Source organism: Chelonia mydas, chromosome 2 (assembly GCF_015237465.2).
Source record: "Chelonia mydas isolate rCheMyd1 chromosome 2, rCheMyd1.pri.v2, whole genome shotgun sequence".
Classification (NCBI taxonomy): domain Eukaryota; kingdom Metazoa; phylum Chordata; order Testudines; family Cheloniidae; genus Chelonia; species Chelonia mydas.
The window spans coordinates 183,355,870-183,372,458 of record NC_057850.1 but is presented as its reverse complement, the minus strand read 5'-3'; the positions used below and the strand labels follow the sequence as shown (position 1 = coordinate 183,372,458).

General features: G+C 41.7%; 2 protein-coding genes and 1 long non-coding RNA gene across 16 annotated transcripts in view; 2 read left to right on the top strand and 1 right to left on the bottom strand.

Annotated features, from left to right (window-relative positions):
- FYCO1 (FYVE and coiled-coil domain autophagy adaptor 1) overlaps positions 1–5,051 on the top strand; it is an 85,230-nt gene extending 80,179 nt beyond the window's left edge. For 11 of the 12 annotated variants that reach the window (XM_043540782.1, XM_043540783.1, XM_043540787.1 and 8 more), the window contains one exon: positions 544–5,051. In XM_043540782.1, the coding sequence (XP_043396717.1) occupies positions 544–619 (76 nt within the window). In that variant the 3' untranslated portion in view covers positions 620–5,051. The remainder of the gene's footprint in view (positions 1–543) is intronic. The other variant, XR_006288913.1, reaches the window with a different exon arrangement.
- LOC102930724 (C-C chemokine receptor type 9) lies at positions 4,609–16,164 on the bottom strand. Of its 3 annotated transcripts, none has more exons than XM_037890261.2 (3): positions 15,795–15,998; positions 13,061–13,291; positions 4,609–12,106 (listed from the first exon to the last, which is right to left on the bottom strand). In XM_037890261.2, the coding sequence occupies exons 2-3, from the start codon at positions 13,076–13,078 to the stop codon at positions 10,895–10,897; spliced, it is 1,230 nt and encodes a 409-aa protein (XP_037746189.1). In that variant the 5' UTR covers positions 13,079–13,291; positions 15,795–15,998; the 3' UTR covers positions 4,609–10,894. The 3 variants fall into 3 exon arrangements, 2 of the variants coding, with proteins under 2 accessions (XP_037746189.1, XP_037746188.1); XM_037890260.2 differs by having other exon boundaries at positions 13,061–13,121; XR_005223981.2 differs by having other exon boundaries at positions 11,993–12,357; positions 15,795–16,164.
- Positions 7,318–16,589, top strand: part of LOC119565379 — a 99,255-nt gene continuing 89,983 nt past the window's right edge. The window contains exon 1 of the long non-coding RNA XR_006288915.1: positions 7,318–7,534. This is a non-coding gene — a long non-coding RNA (uncharacterized LOC119565379). The remainder of the gene's footprint in view (positions 7,535–16,589) is intronic.

Here is a 16,589-nt window from a genome sequence, read left to right as displayed (position 1 = left end):
ACCTAGGGAGGTGGTGGAATCTCCTTCCTTTGAGGTTTTTAAGGTCAGGCTTGACAAAGCCCTGGTTGGGATGATTTAGTTGGGGATTGGTCCTGCTTTGAGCAGGGGGTTGGACTAGATGACCTCCTGAGGTCCCTTCCAATCCTGATATTCTATTCTATATTCTACTTGTAGACTTTAATAGACTGGCTAGTAAAAAAAAGAGGTCAAAAATTGGTTCAGTGGCCTGAGTTTCAGATTTTATTAAAGATAGTTTCCTGTGATTCTGTAACATTGTTCCATCCTTTGATGCTCTTGATCTCTGAGACAGTAAACAACAGAAACTTACTACATGATTATTTACAGCCAGTTCAGAGTCAGGATTGTCTTCTTGTAGTTAATCCTCCTACTGCATCCAATCCTCCATCCAATCCTAACTCACGCAAAACTTCTTGAAGTCCAGTAGATGTTTTGCCTGAGTAGGGACTGCAGGGTTTGACCAGCTATTATGATCTTACTTTTATTTGAGTTAGACTAACATAATCTTCTGTTTGTTTTGTACAGGTTTATCTCAAAAAAAGTATTTTATCACTTCACTGTTGAACACCCTGTGATCTACGATGGAAGTGATTTTCCATAGCCTTGAATATATGGTCTCCTTTTTAAATTATATTTTTAAGAAACACTATTATTTATATGTATGTAAGCACTAAAAATATCATTGTTTGAACACCTCCTTAAGCTATGCAGTAGTCACAAAACAAAGCACTTACAATGTGTTTACACAAAAGAAAGAAACCCTTCACAGGAACACTAATGGTTCAGTGCTGTGTAGAGATTGCTCAAAAGCCATGTTGTTAGGTAGAATTGGTCAAAAAAAAATTCTTCAACATTTTTTTCAACGAAAATTTGGTTTTTGACATTTTTGTAAAGAAAAATTAATTGGCTGAAAACTGGAAAATATTATTTTGTTGAAAAGCTTATATTTTTTTCTTGGAAATTTTTGATAGAAATAAAAATAAAAAATTGAAATTTTCCGTTGGGGAAAAAACATTTTCTGACCAGCTCAAAATTATAAAAAACTATAAAAATGCAACTATGCAATACGCTAGACGTTAAAGATAGGTATCATTAAAGGATCGATCTTACCTTTTTTCAGACTTGTAAGCAACAAATATACTTTTTAGATATTCAGTTTTGGTTTAAAATGTCTAACAGGGTTTTAAAAAACGCTCTGACGTTTAATGTCCATTACAAAAAAAGAAAAAAAAAAGATGCAACAGTTGTAAAATGAAGGATTATTTCTTCCACACTTGACCGCCCTTCTCTGTAAGTAGACCAACTGAAATCAATGGGAGCTCTTGCAGAGTCAGGTTTCTCTCAAAGCAACTTACTGTGTCACAATCTGGTGTATAACTGGCAGAAAAATCCAGCAGTTCTAATGTGTGACACTAAAGAAAGGGAAAGGGCCATGTTCCTTTTTTCTGAGTTGGCTCTTTTAAACCACAGCGATCACACAAAAATAAAAACTTGAAGGATACAAATGACGAGAATGATTCCTTTCTATAGACTGAGTGGAAGGTCGCAATTGGTGAGCCTCATTAGGTTTGATCCAGTCTGGATAAGTCCACCCAAAACTGGATGCATATCCAAACCTAGTGAGGTCCTCGTCCTTCTCCCCTATGCTCCTGTCCTTCTCTCTCCTGGTACCAACTCAGTCAGGTCACTTTCCTTTGCCCTTCCTTTCTCTGCTGGGCCCAAGGTGGCACCTTTATTAAAATCTTATGCACTTGTGGGCCAGGCTGGTGAAAAGTTTTCAGTCAAAATTGGTTTTGGTGGAAAATTGGTTTTCTTTGTTTTAAATAAAAAGCTCCATAGATTTAAAATTTAAGGGGTTATTTGTGGTTTTGAGTTTGTTTGATTTTTTTACAAAAACTGGAAAAACAAAAGATTTTGGGGTGTCAATTGAAAAGTTCTTAGGTTATAAACAGAAAGTTGAATTTATTTGTGGGGGTGGACATTTTCCAACCAGATCTCCTCATGAGTGAGACAAATCTCAGAATGGACTGGATATCCCTCACCCAAATAGCCTGGGAGTGTGAGACCATGACAGATTTCAATGCAGCAATTGATGGAAGCCCAGCAGAGCCTGCCAGGAATTTGATAGCTCCCTGCTGGGAGTATCAGCTGATGTAGGGGGCCCTGTGGGGAGTTAAAAGAGAGAAAAGAAACCTGGGGGTGGGAACAGAAAACAGTGGGAATCCAGGGCCCAAGCTACAGCTGAAGGCCGCCAATCCCTATTGCTGAGGTCATTATTGCCATTGTAAACGGCAATGAAAGGGGATGGATGTTGTTTACGGGTGATGCACTTTTTAATTGGTCTATACAGGGTATTTCTAGACCATAAATGCCCTCGCTATGGCCCCAATCCAAAGCCCACTGAAATAAATTTTAATTTTAATTGATTTCAACAGGCTTTGGATCGGGCCCTATGTTAACCTGCCAGGATCCTGACTCCTCTCAAGACATGCCATTTAGTTGACAATCCAGTTCGTCTTTCTTATTATATTAGTACTACTTGTAAAGTGCCATGGGAAGATGCAGGGTTCTTTTCTTTGTAGGAACAGAGAGGTCAGAGACCCTCACAACTGAGCTCTATACTGCTGAAAATACGATTAAATTAAAAAGATTCTAATCAACATGGAATTGAGATTAAAGTGAGTAGCACATAAGCAATAAACAAATTATGCACTGGCAATTTCATTATTTACCAGCATATTATTTTAATGCTTTGGTTATGTTTTATTCTTATTTAGGCAATGAGAGTTTATTTAATGTTTAAAAGTGGAATACTATGTACCATACACTATGCAATATAATGGATGTTTAACTGAAGTCCACTGCAATTTTCCTTAAACTTTTAGGTGTGATTTTAAAAGCATTTTGCTACTGTTTAGCTAGAATACTAATTTCACTAAGATATTTTTCTTAAAATGCCAAACATAAGTTAAAGGGACACTGTCAAGTGTTAGGCCAAACTGTGACTTATAATATGTTATGAATAATCTGAGAGAGGGTGGCCTCTGGATTTACTTTTTCTCTGTCTCTTTTTTAAAAATCTATCACTCTGTTGCAAAGATTTTTTTTAAAAAAATACGCTGTTCATGTAGGGCCCAGAGTAGCTTTGCTTCTGCAAAAAACAGTAGTGCAACCTCAAATATTCAAAAACATGAATTTGCCCCGCCACCCCAAAATCTAGAGATTTATAAGCCGATCGTGAGTTTTTTTAAATAATAAATGTTGGGCTTTTTATTTTACCTTTTTTGCTTTTGAGTCTTTAGGGTGCATTTGCATCACATTTTCACACTTTTCTCTGCAAGCATCAGGGGTAGAAACTTACTTATTGAAAAAGGAACACTGAGATTCTCCTGCAACCCCATGACTCCAGCAGCTGGGGCTTAGTGAAAAACACTAAAAACTGTAAGTGTTGGCAACACTGAAAAACAGCATCCAGCATCAAAAGCACACGTTTATTATCAGAGCTGTGCTGAGGTTGGTGAGTTATGTTATCAATAAAGCTGAGACATAAACGAGGTAAGACATGTAGCAGTTGTACGACATCAGAAATGCAGGGGGGGAGGGGTTGCTTTTTTTTTTTTTTAAAGTGTTTTCCAGTTGAAAAAATTGAAAAAAGGCAATATCCCAGAACTTCACCCTAGTGGGCTGTTATGCCGACTGGGGAGCAGCTGAGTATGCCCTGTGCTCTGGCCACACCCCGCACATCAAATGGAGATGTGGCTAAGAGGGGATGGCAGCTCCACAACAGCCACCTGGGCAATCCCCAGCTGCTCCAGTTGGCTGGCTTTGTAGCCCCTTTGATCTCTGGAGCATTTCAGAGGCAAAAAAAAAAAAAAAGGCTATTTTTAAGCCAATACGAGGGATTTACAAATAATGTATTTAGAAACAGGAGATTTATACTGTTAACGTTGGATGAAATATTCTTAATTAATGATTATGGTGTGGTTTAAACTGAACAGGAATCCATCCATGCAATCCAATAGACTGGAGTGTTTCTACATATCAAGCCAAGGTGCTGTGTGACAACCTGTTAACCTACCTGGTTTTCCATTTGTACATTAATAAATGGAGGCAAAGCAGCCCCGAATGGACAATACAGCAAACAAATAGTCCAGAAGGATGTTACAAAAACAGCCATCATTCAAGTGTCATAAGCCGCAATTCAACAAAGTACTTACGGACATGCTTAACTTTCAAGTTATTGGGATGGCTCGTGAACTTAAAGTGAAGCACACGCTCATGTGCTTTGCTGAAATTGGTCTTTTAAGAACTGACCATCAGCTCCCATGGAAATAAGACAAAAGACACATTTTAACCTGTAATGAAATTAAATTAAAAGTGAGTGGTACTTTTGTTACACAGAGGGTACACATTATAGCACAGCAGAAGCCAGTTACCCAACAACACAATGCCCGTTACTGGGCTCAAGGATTTACACATATTTAGGTAGCGGTAACAGTGATGTGCAGACAGGTGTTTTTGCTGGGAGTCAGAGGATGTGGCTAATGATACTCTCCCATCAGAGTTTACTCTGCGTAGGGTAGAATTTAATTGTTTTTTGTCTTTTTGTTTTTTTCATTGCTTGACAGTGTTCCTTTACACTTCTATAAGTGTTACTGAAAATTGGTTCATGAAAACTTACTGACATGTATTGCATAAAAAGAGTTTACAGCTTTATAAAATGATGAAGTTGTAAAGCTGCAATACATGACTTGACTTGGTTTTGTTTTAAAATTGACCTTGCACTATAGTTTTAATAATGCTCAATGAAATTTACTGTAACTTCTTCAGAAATATCTTTTGGTCATAACTGCCAAAGAATTGCACAATGGATTTGCACCAAGTTCAACTTAACTTTCACAGAGGAATAAAGCTTTTTTGAATATTGACGTCTGTACATTTATGGGGATGTAGACGGCTTTGTACTGGAATATTTCTTGATACTTTTTATTTTTACTCAGGAATTCAATAAATAAAATTCTATATCATTTAGAGTGAGCATCCTTGGTTTTGTCTTGAAGATGAGAAATTGAAATACTGCACAATCAGGTTTTAAGCAAGAAAAAAATTAAGAAAAATCTTGAGGCTTGCTTGTATAATGCCAGTAAAGTAATCGGGTGAAATTCACACCTCTGCAAATGCTTACATGATGCATAGACTTTGTTCTGGTTCTTTGCACAGAGGTGAATTTAACCCATAATGAGTTGCATTGAATTCAGAGTATATACAGTAAGGACCCAGAAGTCAAATTTCTAGTGAGCAAATTGTTATTGGGAGGAGGAGGGGGAATGTCTGTTCTTTGCTAGATCAATGAGAAGACTAAATGCCCCTTGGGCCATAATCAGCATTCATCGACACCTGGACAAACTGAGTCAATGGAAAACACATAGGTGTAATCAAGGTCAGAATTTGGCCCATTGGGCCAAGTTCCTCTCTGGTATTTCTCCATTGATTTAAGTATTCTAACCCAATTTTTTTAATTTACCTTTTGTGTTTGGTGGTCAGAAGTAAGAGAAAATTGATATTGGCCAAGATTTTGAAACATGGGTGCCTAAAGTTAGCCTCTTAGGGTAAGTCTGTGGAAAGGAGTCTCCGAGCCTGGGTTGACAGACTTGGGCTTACAAGGCTCATGCCACCCTGCTAACAATAGCTATGTAGACATGGCAGTTTGGTCTGAAGCTCGATTCTGAAGGCCACAACTTCAAAGTGCTGCTACCCAGCTATTTGTAGGGTGAGCCCAAGTCTGTCGACCCAGGCTTAGAGGCTTGCTGCTGGTAGCTGTGTAGCTGTACCCTGAAATGCACGTTTAAGCACTGATATTAAGTGACTTGATTTTCAAAAGCACTGAGCACCCAGGAGCTTCCACAGATGCTTTTGAAAATCAGGCCACAAGTGTAGGTGCCCATATATGGAAGTAAGAACCTAACTTTAGGCACCCACATTTGAAAGTTTTGGCTTTATCCTACAATGAAATAATGGAGGGGATCACTATGGAACACGGGGGTGGGGGGTGAGTGCGTGAGAAGGAACAACATCACCATAGATAGCAATGCATCAGTGAAGGACCATACATGGGATGGAAAACAACTGGGGCTCTCCTCAGAGATTTTCCCACTTCCTCAAAGGAATCTTGTCAGACTGGTGTAACAGGTGAGTGAGCCAGCAAACCTGGCTGTGACAGGTGAGTCTGTGCCAAATTAGGTCACATATTTGTTTAATTTTTGTCTGTGCTGTGTAAGACCTTATGAATTGAGCACATGCTAAAACTACACAGGATGGGGGTGCAGGGTGAAGCCCGTGGGAAAAGCAAACAGTCATGATGCAGAGAGCTGAAACTACACCACCAAGCGTATACCTGATATTGGCCAAATTCTGCCCTCGTGTGCGCACAACTCACTGGGCCCCCTGTAAATGGTGCTGCCTTTGGCCCATCAGTGGAAACGTTTCTTTCTGTAACACCAATTTTTAACTAGCTCAGAGCCTACAGGTTTTTTAAATTATTCTCTCTCTTTCCTATTGTCTCCTCAAAATTCTGTGCACAAAAGCCTACTCAGAGTTATGTCCTGCTCTGTTACACTAGTGCAAATCCAGCAAAGTTAGATCAGCTTTCTTTTGCTGTAACAGAGCAAAAACTAGCTCATAGTTCTTACCAGTCTTTATTCAGGCAAAAGTCTCAGTGAAATCAATTAAGAATTTGGGCTGACTAAGACCTGGAGATACAGCAGTTATTATACAATGTGCTGGACAGGTTCCAAATGGGGCAGTTTTTCTAAGCCTTTCTGTCCAAATTATGCCAAAGTCCCATAGCCTGCAATCTAATTGTTCTATTTCTGTATAACACATTAGACTGTCGTTGCTTCAAAAACCTTCCAATGACAATACAAGAAGATCCAAGAAGTGACTCATAGGCAAAGTAGCATGACCGGGTCGCAACCTTTCTGTATGAGAAAATACAGATTAGGTTTCAGAACACTCAAAAGCTTCATGTGTCAATTAACCCAGGAACATGGGTCACCAAATACCACACAGAAAAGAAGCCATTATTTCTATAAAGGAGACTTGAGACTTCAAAGGGCTGACAAAAAAGTAATACTGAAAGTGACATGCAACCAGGTGAGGGTATTTTGAAGTGCAGTCTTTCACTATTTCCCCACACTGGGGGATATGTGAAGAACAGTGGTGAAGAGCTAATCAGCACCTCATGGGTAATTATCTACATAGTTTGCTCTGCTGGTGTAGATTTTTTCGATTGGAAGATGCTAATGTGGTTTTCTTGCTGTTTGAGAAGCGGGTGCACTGTCTTTCATACGTGAAGATTCCACTGCTTTAGCCAAAGCCTGAACTCACTGTGGTTCTCACAGCTGAGCTAAAAAGGCAGGGCAAGCAGCACTGTGCTCACAAGGAGAGTCCTAGGAGCTGCTGGCTGGAGCTGGAGCTGGAATCCATGTCAGAGAAGGCCATTTGTCCTGGACATCAAGTCAGTGCCTAAGGTTTGCTCATTTACTGTTCAGGGCTAAGGATTAAGAAGGCAGCTTGCAGGGGAAGTAAAACTTTAACTAGAATTTAATTAGCAGAAAAACAATGCTATGTTTATGGCTCATTTCCGTCCCTGCCTTGAGATAAGTGAGTCTCCAAAGGGGATCTAAGTAACACCTGTTCTAAATGTTTGTGCGTGTTTAAAATACTCTAATTATCTAGGGTTTTTTTTACCAGGATAATTATATTGTATAGAACAACTTTAATATACAAAGCCTCACGAAGTGCTGTGCGGTTCATAAATGTGTCCATTGGTTTTATTCTATGCCCCAGTGCAGCGAGCATCTCTCAAACAGACACGAACTCAGGATTTATTTTCCATAACATGCTTTGCTCTCTCGGGTACTAAAAGTAATCAGTCTATCATGTTCTTTTCATGCTGTTTCGCGTTGTGTTGAAGCGCCATCCTGCAAAGCACTGAGCACTCCTGCATGGTGTTGAGCACAATCAACTGTAGTCTGTGATAGCTGAGGGCACTCAGAATGTCCTAGGAATGCTCCACGCCTTGTAAGGCCAAACTCTCAATAAGTTAATAAATCCTACATCATTTCGATAAACAGCAGTTTTGTTGCTTCTACTTGCAATTTGGGGCTTTGTCACCAAAGTCTTCTTTGCATAAGCCCTATCTTAGCTCTTTCTTTGGGACTTTTCCTTACCATTTACTTTAAAGAGTTATCTTTCCTTTTTTGTACCATGTTTTCCTCAGCATTCTTGAAACTTGCAATCTCAAAACTGCCTGTGTATGTCCCTTTGCCCGCACATGTGCCAGTCAGGTCATTGTGTGTCTAGCTGCCTTATTTGTGCACAACGATTTAGGCTTTGTACATGCCGATGGGTCAGTGTGAAAATTGTGCTCAGAATGGAGGCTAGCTGGGAATATGATCCTTAATTCCAATGCTCTGTGTGCCTGTTGCACTCGTCCTGGAGCCATGATAACACTGAAAGAGCTCCTTCCATGAGTGCTTACCAAAACTAAAATGGCCACCAAGAGACGTACAGTCCAGTGCATGTTAGGGAGCAGAAGAGAACAGACAGCAAAGCTGTGCATCACTTATGCCCAGATCTTGTCAGTCAGAAGGATGGTCTTGTGTTTATGGCACCGAAAAGCTGGATTCCGTTTCTGACTCTGCCACAGTCTCCCTGTGCACTTGGAATATTGAGAGGCTAAATTCATTCATGCCTGTGAGGTGCTTTTGACACCCCTGAGCAACAGATGCTATAGATGCGCAGGACATTATAATTGCATCATGTGTGAGACTGGCCCATCTCCAGTCTCTCTAAACTGTTCCCACACCTTAGGTTCCACTCCTTCCCTCTCTCTGCCTTACAGGCCTCAGGCTGGATACACTTTCTGAACCAGTTTATTATGCTCAGCGTGGTTCATTCAGGCATCCGTTTGTTCGTTACGTCCAGCTTTACCAGAGGGTAAAAGGCAAATGCCATATTGCCAGAAAATTACAAATATGACCCTCTAAAAATTGTGCTGTACGATACAATGTTTATTTATGTGTATATATAATGCAAGTGTCTAACATCAAAGCATTATGGTACAAACCATGCACATAGTTTCACCCTAAAATCAAAGACCTAACAAAGAAGAATCTAAATCAACTCAGTTCCACCAGCAAGAAACCATCATATGTCCACTAGTCTAGCAATGTAGCAGCTTTGGAAGTGGAACAAAATTAAATCTGCCTTCACTGAGGTTACACTTACAAATCAGAGACTGAATAAAAAAGCATCAGGGGAGTCAAATTCAGTTCTCATTCACTCTGGTGTAAATCTGGAGTAGCTCTAGTGAAGGAACCAGAGTTACTCTGAATTTAAAATGATGTCATTGAGTGCAGAAATTTACCCTAGATGATTCTGGGGCTGATCCTGAGAAATGTTGCAACTCTCTCTAAAAACAGCTTTCACCTCAGGTTGCCAGGTGTCCAGTTTTCGCCCAGAACACCCAGTCAAAAAGGGGCCCTGGCGGCTCCAGTCAGCACCGCTGATCAGGCCATTATATGTCCAGTCAGTGGTGCAGCAGGGCTAAGGCTGGTTCCTGGCCTGCTGTGGCTCCCTGCAGCACCTGGAAGCAGCGGCACATCCCCCATGCAGCACCTAGGCATAGGGTCAGCCAGGGGGCTCTACGCACTGCCCCTGTCCCAAGTGCCGGCTCCGCAGCTCCCATTGGCTGGGAACCGCAGCCAATGGGAGCTGCAGGGGTGGCGCCTGCAGATAAGGCTGTGTGCAGAGCTACCTGGCCACGCCTCCGTTTAGGAGCCGGAGTGGGGACATGCTGCCGCTTCCAGGAATCATCTAAAGTAAGCCCCGCCCGGTGCCGGCACTCCTGACCCCCTCCCATGACCATGCCCCAGCCCTGATCCCCCTCCCATCCTCCAAACCCCTCAGCCGCAGCCCGGAGCCCCATCCTACACCCTAAACTCACCACCACCTAGCCCACCATAGAGCCTGTACTCCCAGACAGAGCCCTCACAACCGCCCCTGAGCCAGCCCGGTAAAAATGAGTGAGTGAGCGTGGGGAGAGCAAGCAACAGAGGGACGGGGAGGGGATGGAGTGAGTGGTGGGCAGGGCCTCGGGGAAGGGGCTGGGCAGGGAGCAGGGCAAGGTTGTTTGGTTTTGTGCAAGTAGAAACTTGGCAACCCTACTTCCATCTGTTACAGAAAAGGGACTTTGAAAAGCTGTCAGTGACATGACCGTAACAATCTGTAGCATTTTTCATTTATGAAGCATTATACAAAGATCAACCAATTAAGGCCTGATCCTGACAGGTACTGAGCACCTGCAACTCCCATTGAAAACAGTACTGGCCTGACTCCTCCCCTGGCTTTAGTCAGTCGGCATGGATCGGAATGGGGCAGTGTGAAGCAGCCACCAAGTCTTAGCTATGTCCATGGCTACAGTAACTGAGCTCCATGACCACAGGTGATCATTCCCTTAAATCCCTTGCTGCTTCAGATTGTTCATTGCCACAGCTGGGTTGGATATTTACAGTTGTAACAAGATTTGTTTTTAAAATCCCCTATCCTTTGACAGTTCTGCTTCCAGATAGCGTTATACTATTTCTCTGGCTCTTTTCAATGGTTTCACTTTCAGCCAGAAGTGTAGGGCTCGATCTTTGAAGGTGTTCAGCACTCCAGGGGAAGCTGTGGAGCACCCTCAACTCCTGCTGACTTCAGCAGAAGTTGAGATTGCTCAATACTTTGAAGGATCATTGGATCAAGCCCCTGATGAAGATCCTAATTCACTTTGTTGAGCAGGATCTTTCTTTTTCTTTCACAGGGTAAGAATCACTTACAGAGCACTGAATTCAGTACTCCTTCCTCTAGCCAGACTCCCATTAACTTCGAAAGTAGCTTGGCAAAAGTTGGGTGTGAGTGAGGAATATTGGTGCATACTCAAAGTGAGAGAGCTCCTGATTTTTGATGACCCCAGCAATCCAGACCATTTTGAGCTCCCTTCTTGGCTATCATATATGAAAGAGCTCTGTTCTCGGCTCTTACCAGTGCGGTGAATTGCATCCTCCAGAATTTTAAAGAGGGCTTTACGGAATCTCTCCCCAGCAAACACATAGAGGAAGGGGTTCAGGCAGCTGTGAAGGAAGGCGATGCACTGAGTTATCTGGAATCCAAGGTCAATGTTGTCAGAGGTTTTGCAGTCATATATGACCATGGTGTAGGTGTCAATGGTTTTGACCAGCAAAATGCTGTTGTAGGGCAACTGGGAGAGGAGGAAAGCTATGATAATCATGATGATGATCTTTAATGATTTGTGCTTTTGGGATCTTTTCGCTTGAAGAAGGGTATGAATTATAAAAGCATAACAAGTAACCATGACAAAGAGAGGAAGGAGGAATCCTATTGTGATTTTCAAAGCTAGGATAGTAACTTTGATGGTTCGGGTAACTGTGATAGGGTATACCATCTTGCAAACAGTTGTATCACTAACTTGCTTAGATTCACTGTATACTATTTCTGGGATGCATAAGCCTATTGCAGTCAGCCAAACACCAAAGCAAACTAGTTTACTGCGCAGAAGCCTTTTTCGCTTAGAGTTCTTAGCTTTCATGGCCTGGACAATTGTAATGTACCTGTCAAAACTAATGCATGTCAGAAACAACATACAGCTGTAGAAGTTGATCTTGTACATGCTATTGACAATTTTACACATGAAATTCTTAAAGATCCAGCTATCTGAAGCTGCTTTTGCCCAGAAAGGGAGAGTGAGAAGGAGGAGCAGATCAGCAATGGCCAGGTGCAGCAGGTATCTGTCAGTGATGCTCTTTCTGTGTCTGTATTTCCAGTAGACGAGGATGACTAAGGCATTACCCATGGTGCCAATGGAGAAGACAATCCAGAAAAATGCTGGCAGGAAAGTTTGAGCAAACTGCTGGGCGTGACCTTTTTCACAAATGATGTCTGTGTGGTTAAACAGGTTGTCATATGGCAGCAAAACAGAACTAGAACCCGTATAATAATCCAGGTTTGCCGAGTAGTTCTGGGTGGTCTGCAGGGGAACATCAGGTTAACTACATGCTGACAAAATCATTGAATAACAAACAGTGAAGATGGAATTTTTTCATAGTTCCATAACTCATTGCTTGGAAGTGAGATTCTGACATCTCTCTTTCACCCTTTATGTACTATTTTTATGTGACACTCTCTGGCATCTGTGTGGTTAAATGGGTTGTTGTATTGCGGCAACACAGAACTAGAACCCGTAAAATAATCCAGGTTTGCCGAGTAGTTCTGGGTGGTCTGCAGGGGAACATCAGGTTAATTACATGCTGACAAAATCATTGAATAAGAAACAGTGAAGGTGGAATTTTGAATTATTTTTGCAATAACCTGGGCAAATTTTCCACCACCAGAAATTGGAAATTTCAAACCCTCCGTTGACTGTCGATCAGAATAATGCCCAATAACCCAAATACATTTGAGTGCAGATACACAGGTACAATCTATGCTCTTCTTGTGTGAATTTAGGAAAATCAATACAGTTCTCTGCTTTTCATTCCCTAGACGAGAACCACACAGCAGGAGGAAATTAACATAGCTGCCCATTTACATCAGCTGAGGATCTGGCTCCGCAGCTATAAACTACAGACAATAATACTTAGCTCGCAGCGGTGTTTCAGGGTAAAGTGCTTTAAGATCCTCAGCTGGAAGATCCAACAGGAGAGCAAAGTACTGTTATACCCTCAGCTCAGCAGGCAAATTCATGTCCAGCATCTTTTGGCTGAACCATACTATAAGTCTGCATGAGCCGAGTTGTTTGGTAGGGCAGGAGCATCCATGACTGAACAGGACGTTCGTTGCTAGCTTGAAGAGGACAACACAGTTCTAGAATATATTCGGGGAATGTGTTGTAGCGCCTTAGGGAATAATGTTATAGCCTCGGTCACAAACTGAAAGGGGGGAAGAGAGAGAGATTATTCGGCAGTAGTAGATTTATACTCACCATGCTCGTAAATGCCATCTGCAGTCAGATCTTTATTCAGTCTTGAAAACAACACTATGAACTTGAGAGGGAATAAGGTGGATAAGTGACATGTAAAATACAGACCTTGAGACAGGACTGAGATGAGTGGAAAACCGAGGCATATTCACAGAAAGCCTTCTCAAATGAGCCTGCAGGCCAGATCCTACTCTCCTTCCTCACATGAGTTGTCCCTTTGAAATCCAGGGGGCTCTGTGGGTGAGTAAGATGAGCAGGATTTGACCGGGCAGTTTTCAGTTATATTTGCAGCTTCATTTTCATAACGCAAGTTTTCCAAAAACAAACCTCTCTAAATATGCTACGGCTGCATATTTACATTTGCTTTTAACAGCATACTGGCTGCAGCTTTTCAAGTGCTCTGTGCAGCGTAAACATTTTTAATGGCTAGGATTACTTCTGTTTCATTTTTAAGAAGCTGTACAGTCCCTGGGTTCACACTTTTTTCTTTAAAAACTGTTAAATGAATCTAACATAACTTTCCAAAAGCTCCTGAGAGTGAAAAACAATTGTCTCAAATTATGTGTCACAACTAACAAGGAAATCCACCTGTCTTCCTTAACAGCCTCTACTTTAAAAACACCTCCATTTTCTGCAATGACTAGTTATCTAATCTTTTTCGTTCTCTCTGGGAAATGTCTTTTTCTATAGGCCGTGATCTCTACTTGGGATTAGTTTCAATTTTAGTCCTTGATGGCCAGGAACCATGTAAACCATGTAAAACCCAAGGGTGGACAGGAATGGGCCCAAGGAAACCTGTGATTTGCACCAATTAACTATCCTACATTCAAGCAGGGGTAAACTAAGCTAGTGCAAATCATGGGTTTCCTTGTCTACAGTTGACAATTGCACCGTGCAGCTATGCGTCAATGAGTGAATCCCAAACACTGAGAAGACCTAGGGTTTTCCCCTTAAATACTATTAGCCAACTCAGATGGTGACCATACACTCACTGGATCTCTACAACTAAATGTCTGGAGTTCAGTGAAAATCACTCAGGACATTCAGAGTGTCACTTGTTCCCGCATCTTTGAAAATAGGTCACACTACAAACAGGTTTCAATGTGAGCCGGAGCTAACTCGTAAAACCGATGACCACAACAGCAAAGTTACATTAAATAGTGCTTTTTCCAAGGGGAAGTGACCAACGTTCAAGTGCTAGTTTCCCATGAAACTAAAGAAAAAATTCTCTGTTTCTCATCTGTGCTAACTCATAAAATCTCTCCTGATCTTATTACTGGTGGTTGTTAATCTATCATCCAATCCCTCACTGTATTATCACTAGCTATGCTATTAATTTTTATTGAGATGACAATCTCATTCAGAGTGTGTGTGTGTGTGTGTGTGTGTGTGTGTGTGTGTGTGTTATCCTTAGGTCTAAAATCTTTTACTCTTGCCCTCAGCCCAAAAGTGAAGGTTTGAAGAAAATCTTCTAGGCCTTTTTGTTATTAGTCAAATAACAAAGGGTCAAAAAACAACACTTCTTTCATGCATTATTTGGATAATTTTTTTCACCCAACTCAAAATAATTTTGTTCTAAAAGTACTAACTTTGGAACTGATCTGGCCACCTTTTGTCATCCTGGGAGGCTACTTATGTGAATATTTGTAACTTCCAAGTAAGGTTTGCAAAATGGAGTCTTTGCATGTATATCACTACAGGATATGGGCTTTGACAAGATTAGGTGAAAAAATAGATTAAAAAATAACAACATTTAAAGTAATGAAAAATATATGCTCTAGTAATTTTAATCATATAGAACAACAGAGGCATGCAGAATTATGTAACTCCCTGGAGTTCTATGCATTGAAATACCTTCAGTAGATTACTTTTTATGATTCTATCTATGCTGTGGTGCATTTACTCGAATTTGTGACCCCATGCTTAGTTGAGGCTCACATCCGTAGAGTCAGATTTCCTCTTTTTAAAAAAACAAAGAAGGAAATTAAATGCCTAAAACTATATTAATGTCACAATGAAGATGGGAATTTTACAGTAGTAAGAGGAGGCAGACTGAAAGTCCCCATCTCCACAGAAATCATAAATTAGTCATACTACACCGAAATGCTAAGGCATAAATATTAACACCAGAGAGTATCATATAAAAATAGTACATGTGAATGGGGTGCTGTTTTACAGTTCTGAGATTCATCAGATAATTGTAAATTCAGATAATTCCACTGGAGCCGATGGAGTTATCTGGATTTATGCTGGCGTAACTGAGGAGGAAAAAAGGTGTGCCAAAAAAATCCTTCCTTTGGTGTATGTAACATGTTAGCCACAGCGTTGCTCTCAAAGGGGGTGGGGGGAAAGTTATTGATATTTCACGTAGCTTAATTTTAAATGTTCAGAGATATTTTAGCTGTTGAAGATACTGACTCATTTTCCTACAGCAAAACCTGAGACGGCTCTTAGTATCGATTTCCAAAATGTTACTGTAAATCCTTTTGGGATGCACAGGGGTAGCTTGGCTGGGCTGACTACAGCAGCCTTGGGCACCCCAGCAATTACTTTTAACAGTAAATATTTTCAAGTAAAAAGTCGTTATAAAAGGGTGAGTTAAAAATTGAATTTACTGCTCGCCAAGAGAGGCGGTATGTCACAGAGACTCATCTCCACTGCAGCAGCATGTGGAAGATAAACAGAAAAATCTTAACCCTCATGCCAGGGAGAGGATGGGAGAAAACTGGGCACTTACCAGTGGCTGTAGCTCCTTATTGAGTCAGTCTGTCAGTCACTGCACTGGTGGCCCCAGGTGACCGTGTGTTCCTAGGACTTTAGCAACTCCTGGAAAGTGTTTGTCATTCAGTGTGGGTCTAGGAGGGCGTATGGCTCCAGGTCTCTGGGTTGGGTGATCTGCGGCTGCCTTTTTTTATCTGTGGCTTCAGTTGTTTGCAGCCGCATAAATGAGGCAGACCAACCCCTCTCCTCACCTGGAGTTTCAGTAAGCCACACCCTGATGTTTTCTTCATGCTGCACAAAGGCTGTTCTTAGTCCTTCCCCTCCCCCCTCTTTGGGGTAAGTAGTTGGATCCCTGATGCCTTTGTAAATGTTTTTCTGACTGTTAGCATCTGTCTGCTCATACAACAGCTAATGCAGGGCAAACCAGAAATGCCCAGTGCTATGGCTGCCCCCTCCACAGGCACTGGTGAGAATAACAGAGCCCGAGGGAAGGGTGAGAACAAATGAGTTGCAGCCATAGTCCTGACCTCTCTACACTGGCCAGTTCATCTGGCTTGGAGTGCATGGGAGCACATCCTGCACCCGCTGTGGGAGGCCCTGTTTTGTCCTTCCACAGGGGCTCTGCTGAACAGAGTAAAGGCCAGGCAGGGAGGCTAGCCCAAGCTGTTGTAATGTCTGCTTTCTTCCAGCCCACTTGACATGTGTGCTAGGGGTTGCCAAATTCTGGTGGACAGGCAGCAGTGTGATTTGCTGAGGGGAGGAGTGGAGCACAGACCCAACCCTCGCCCCCTTACTGGGGCTCAGCTCAGGT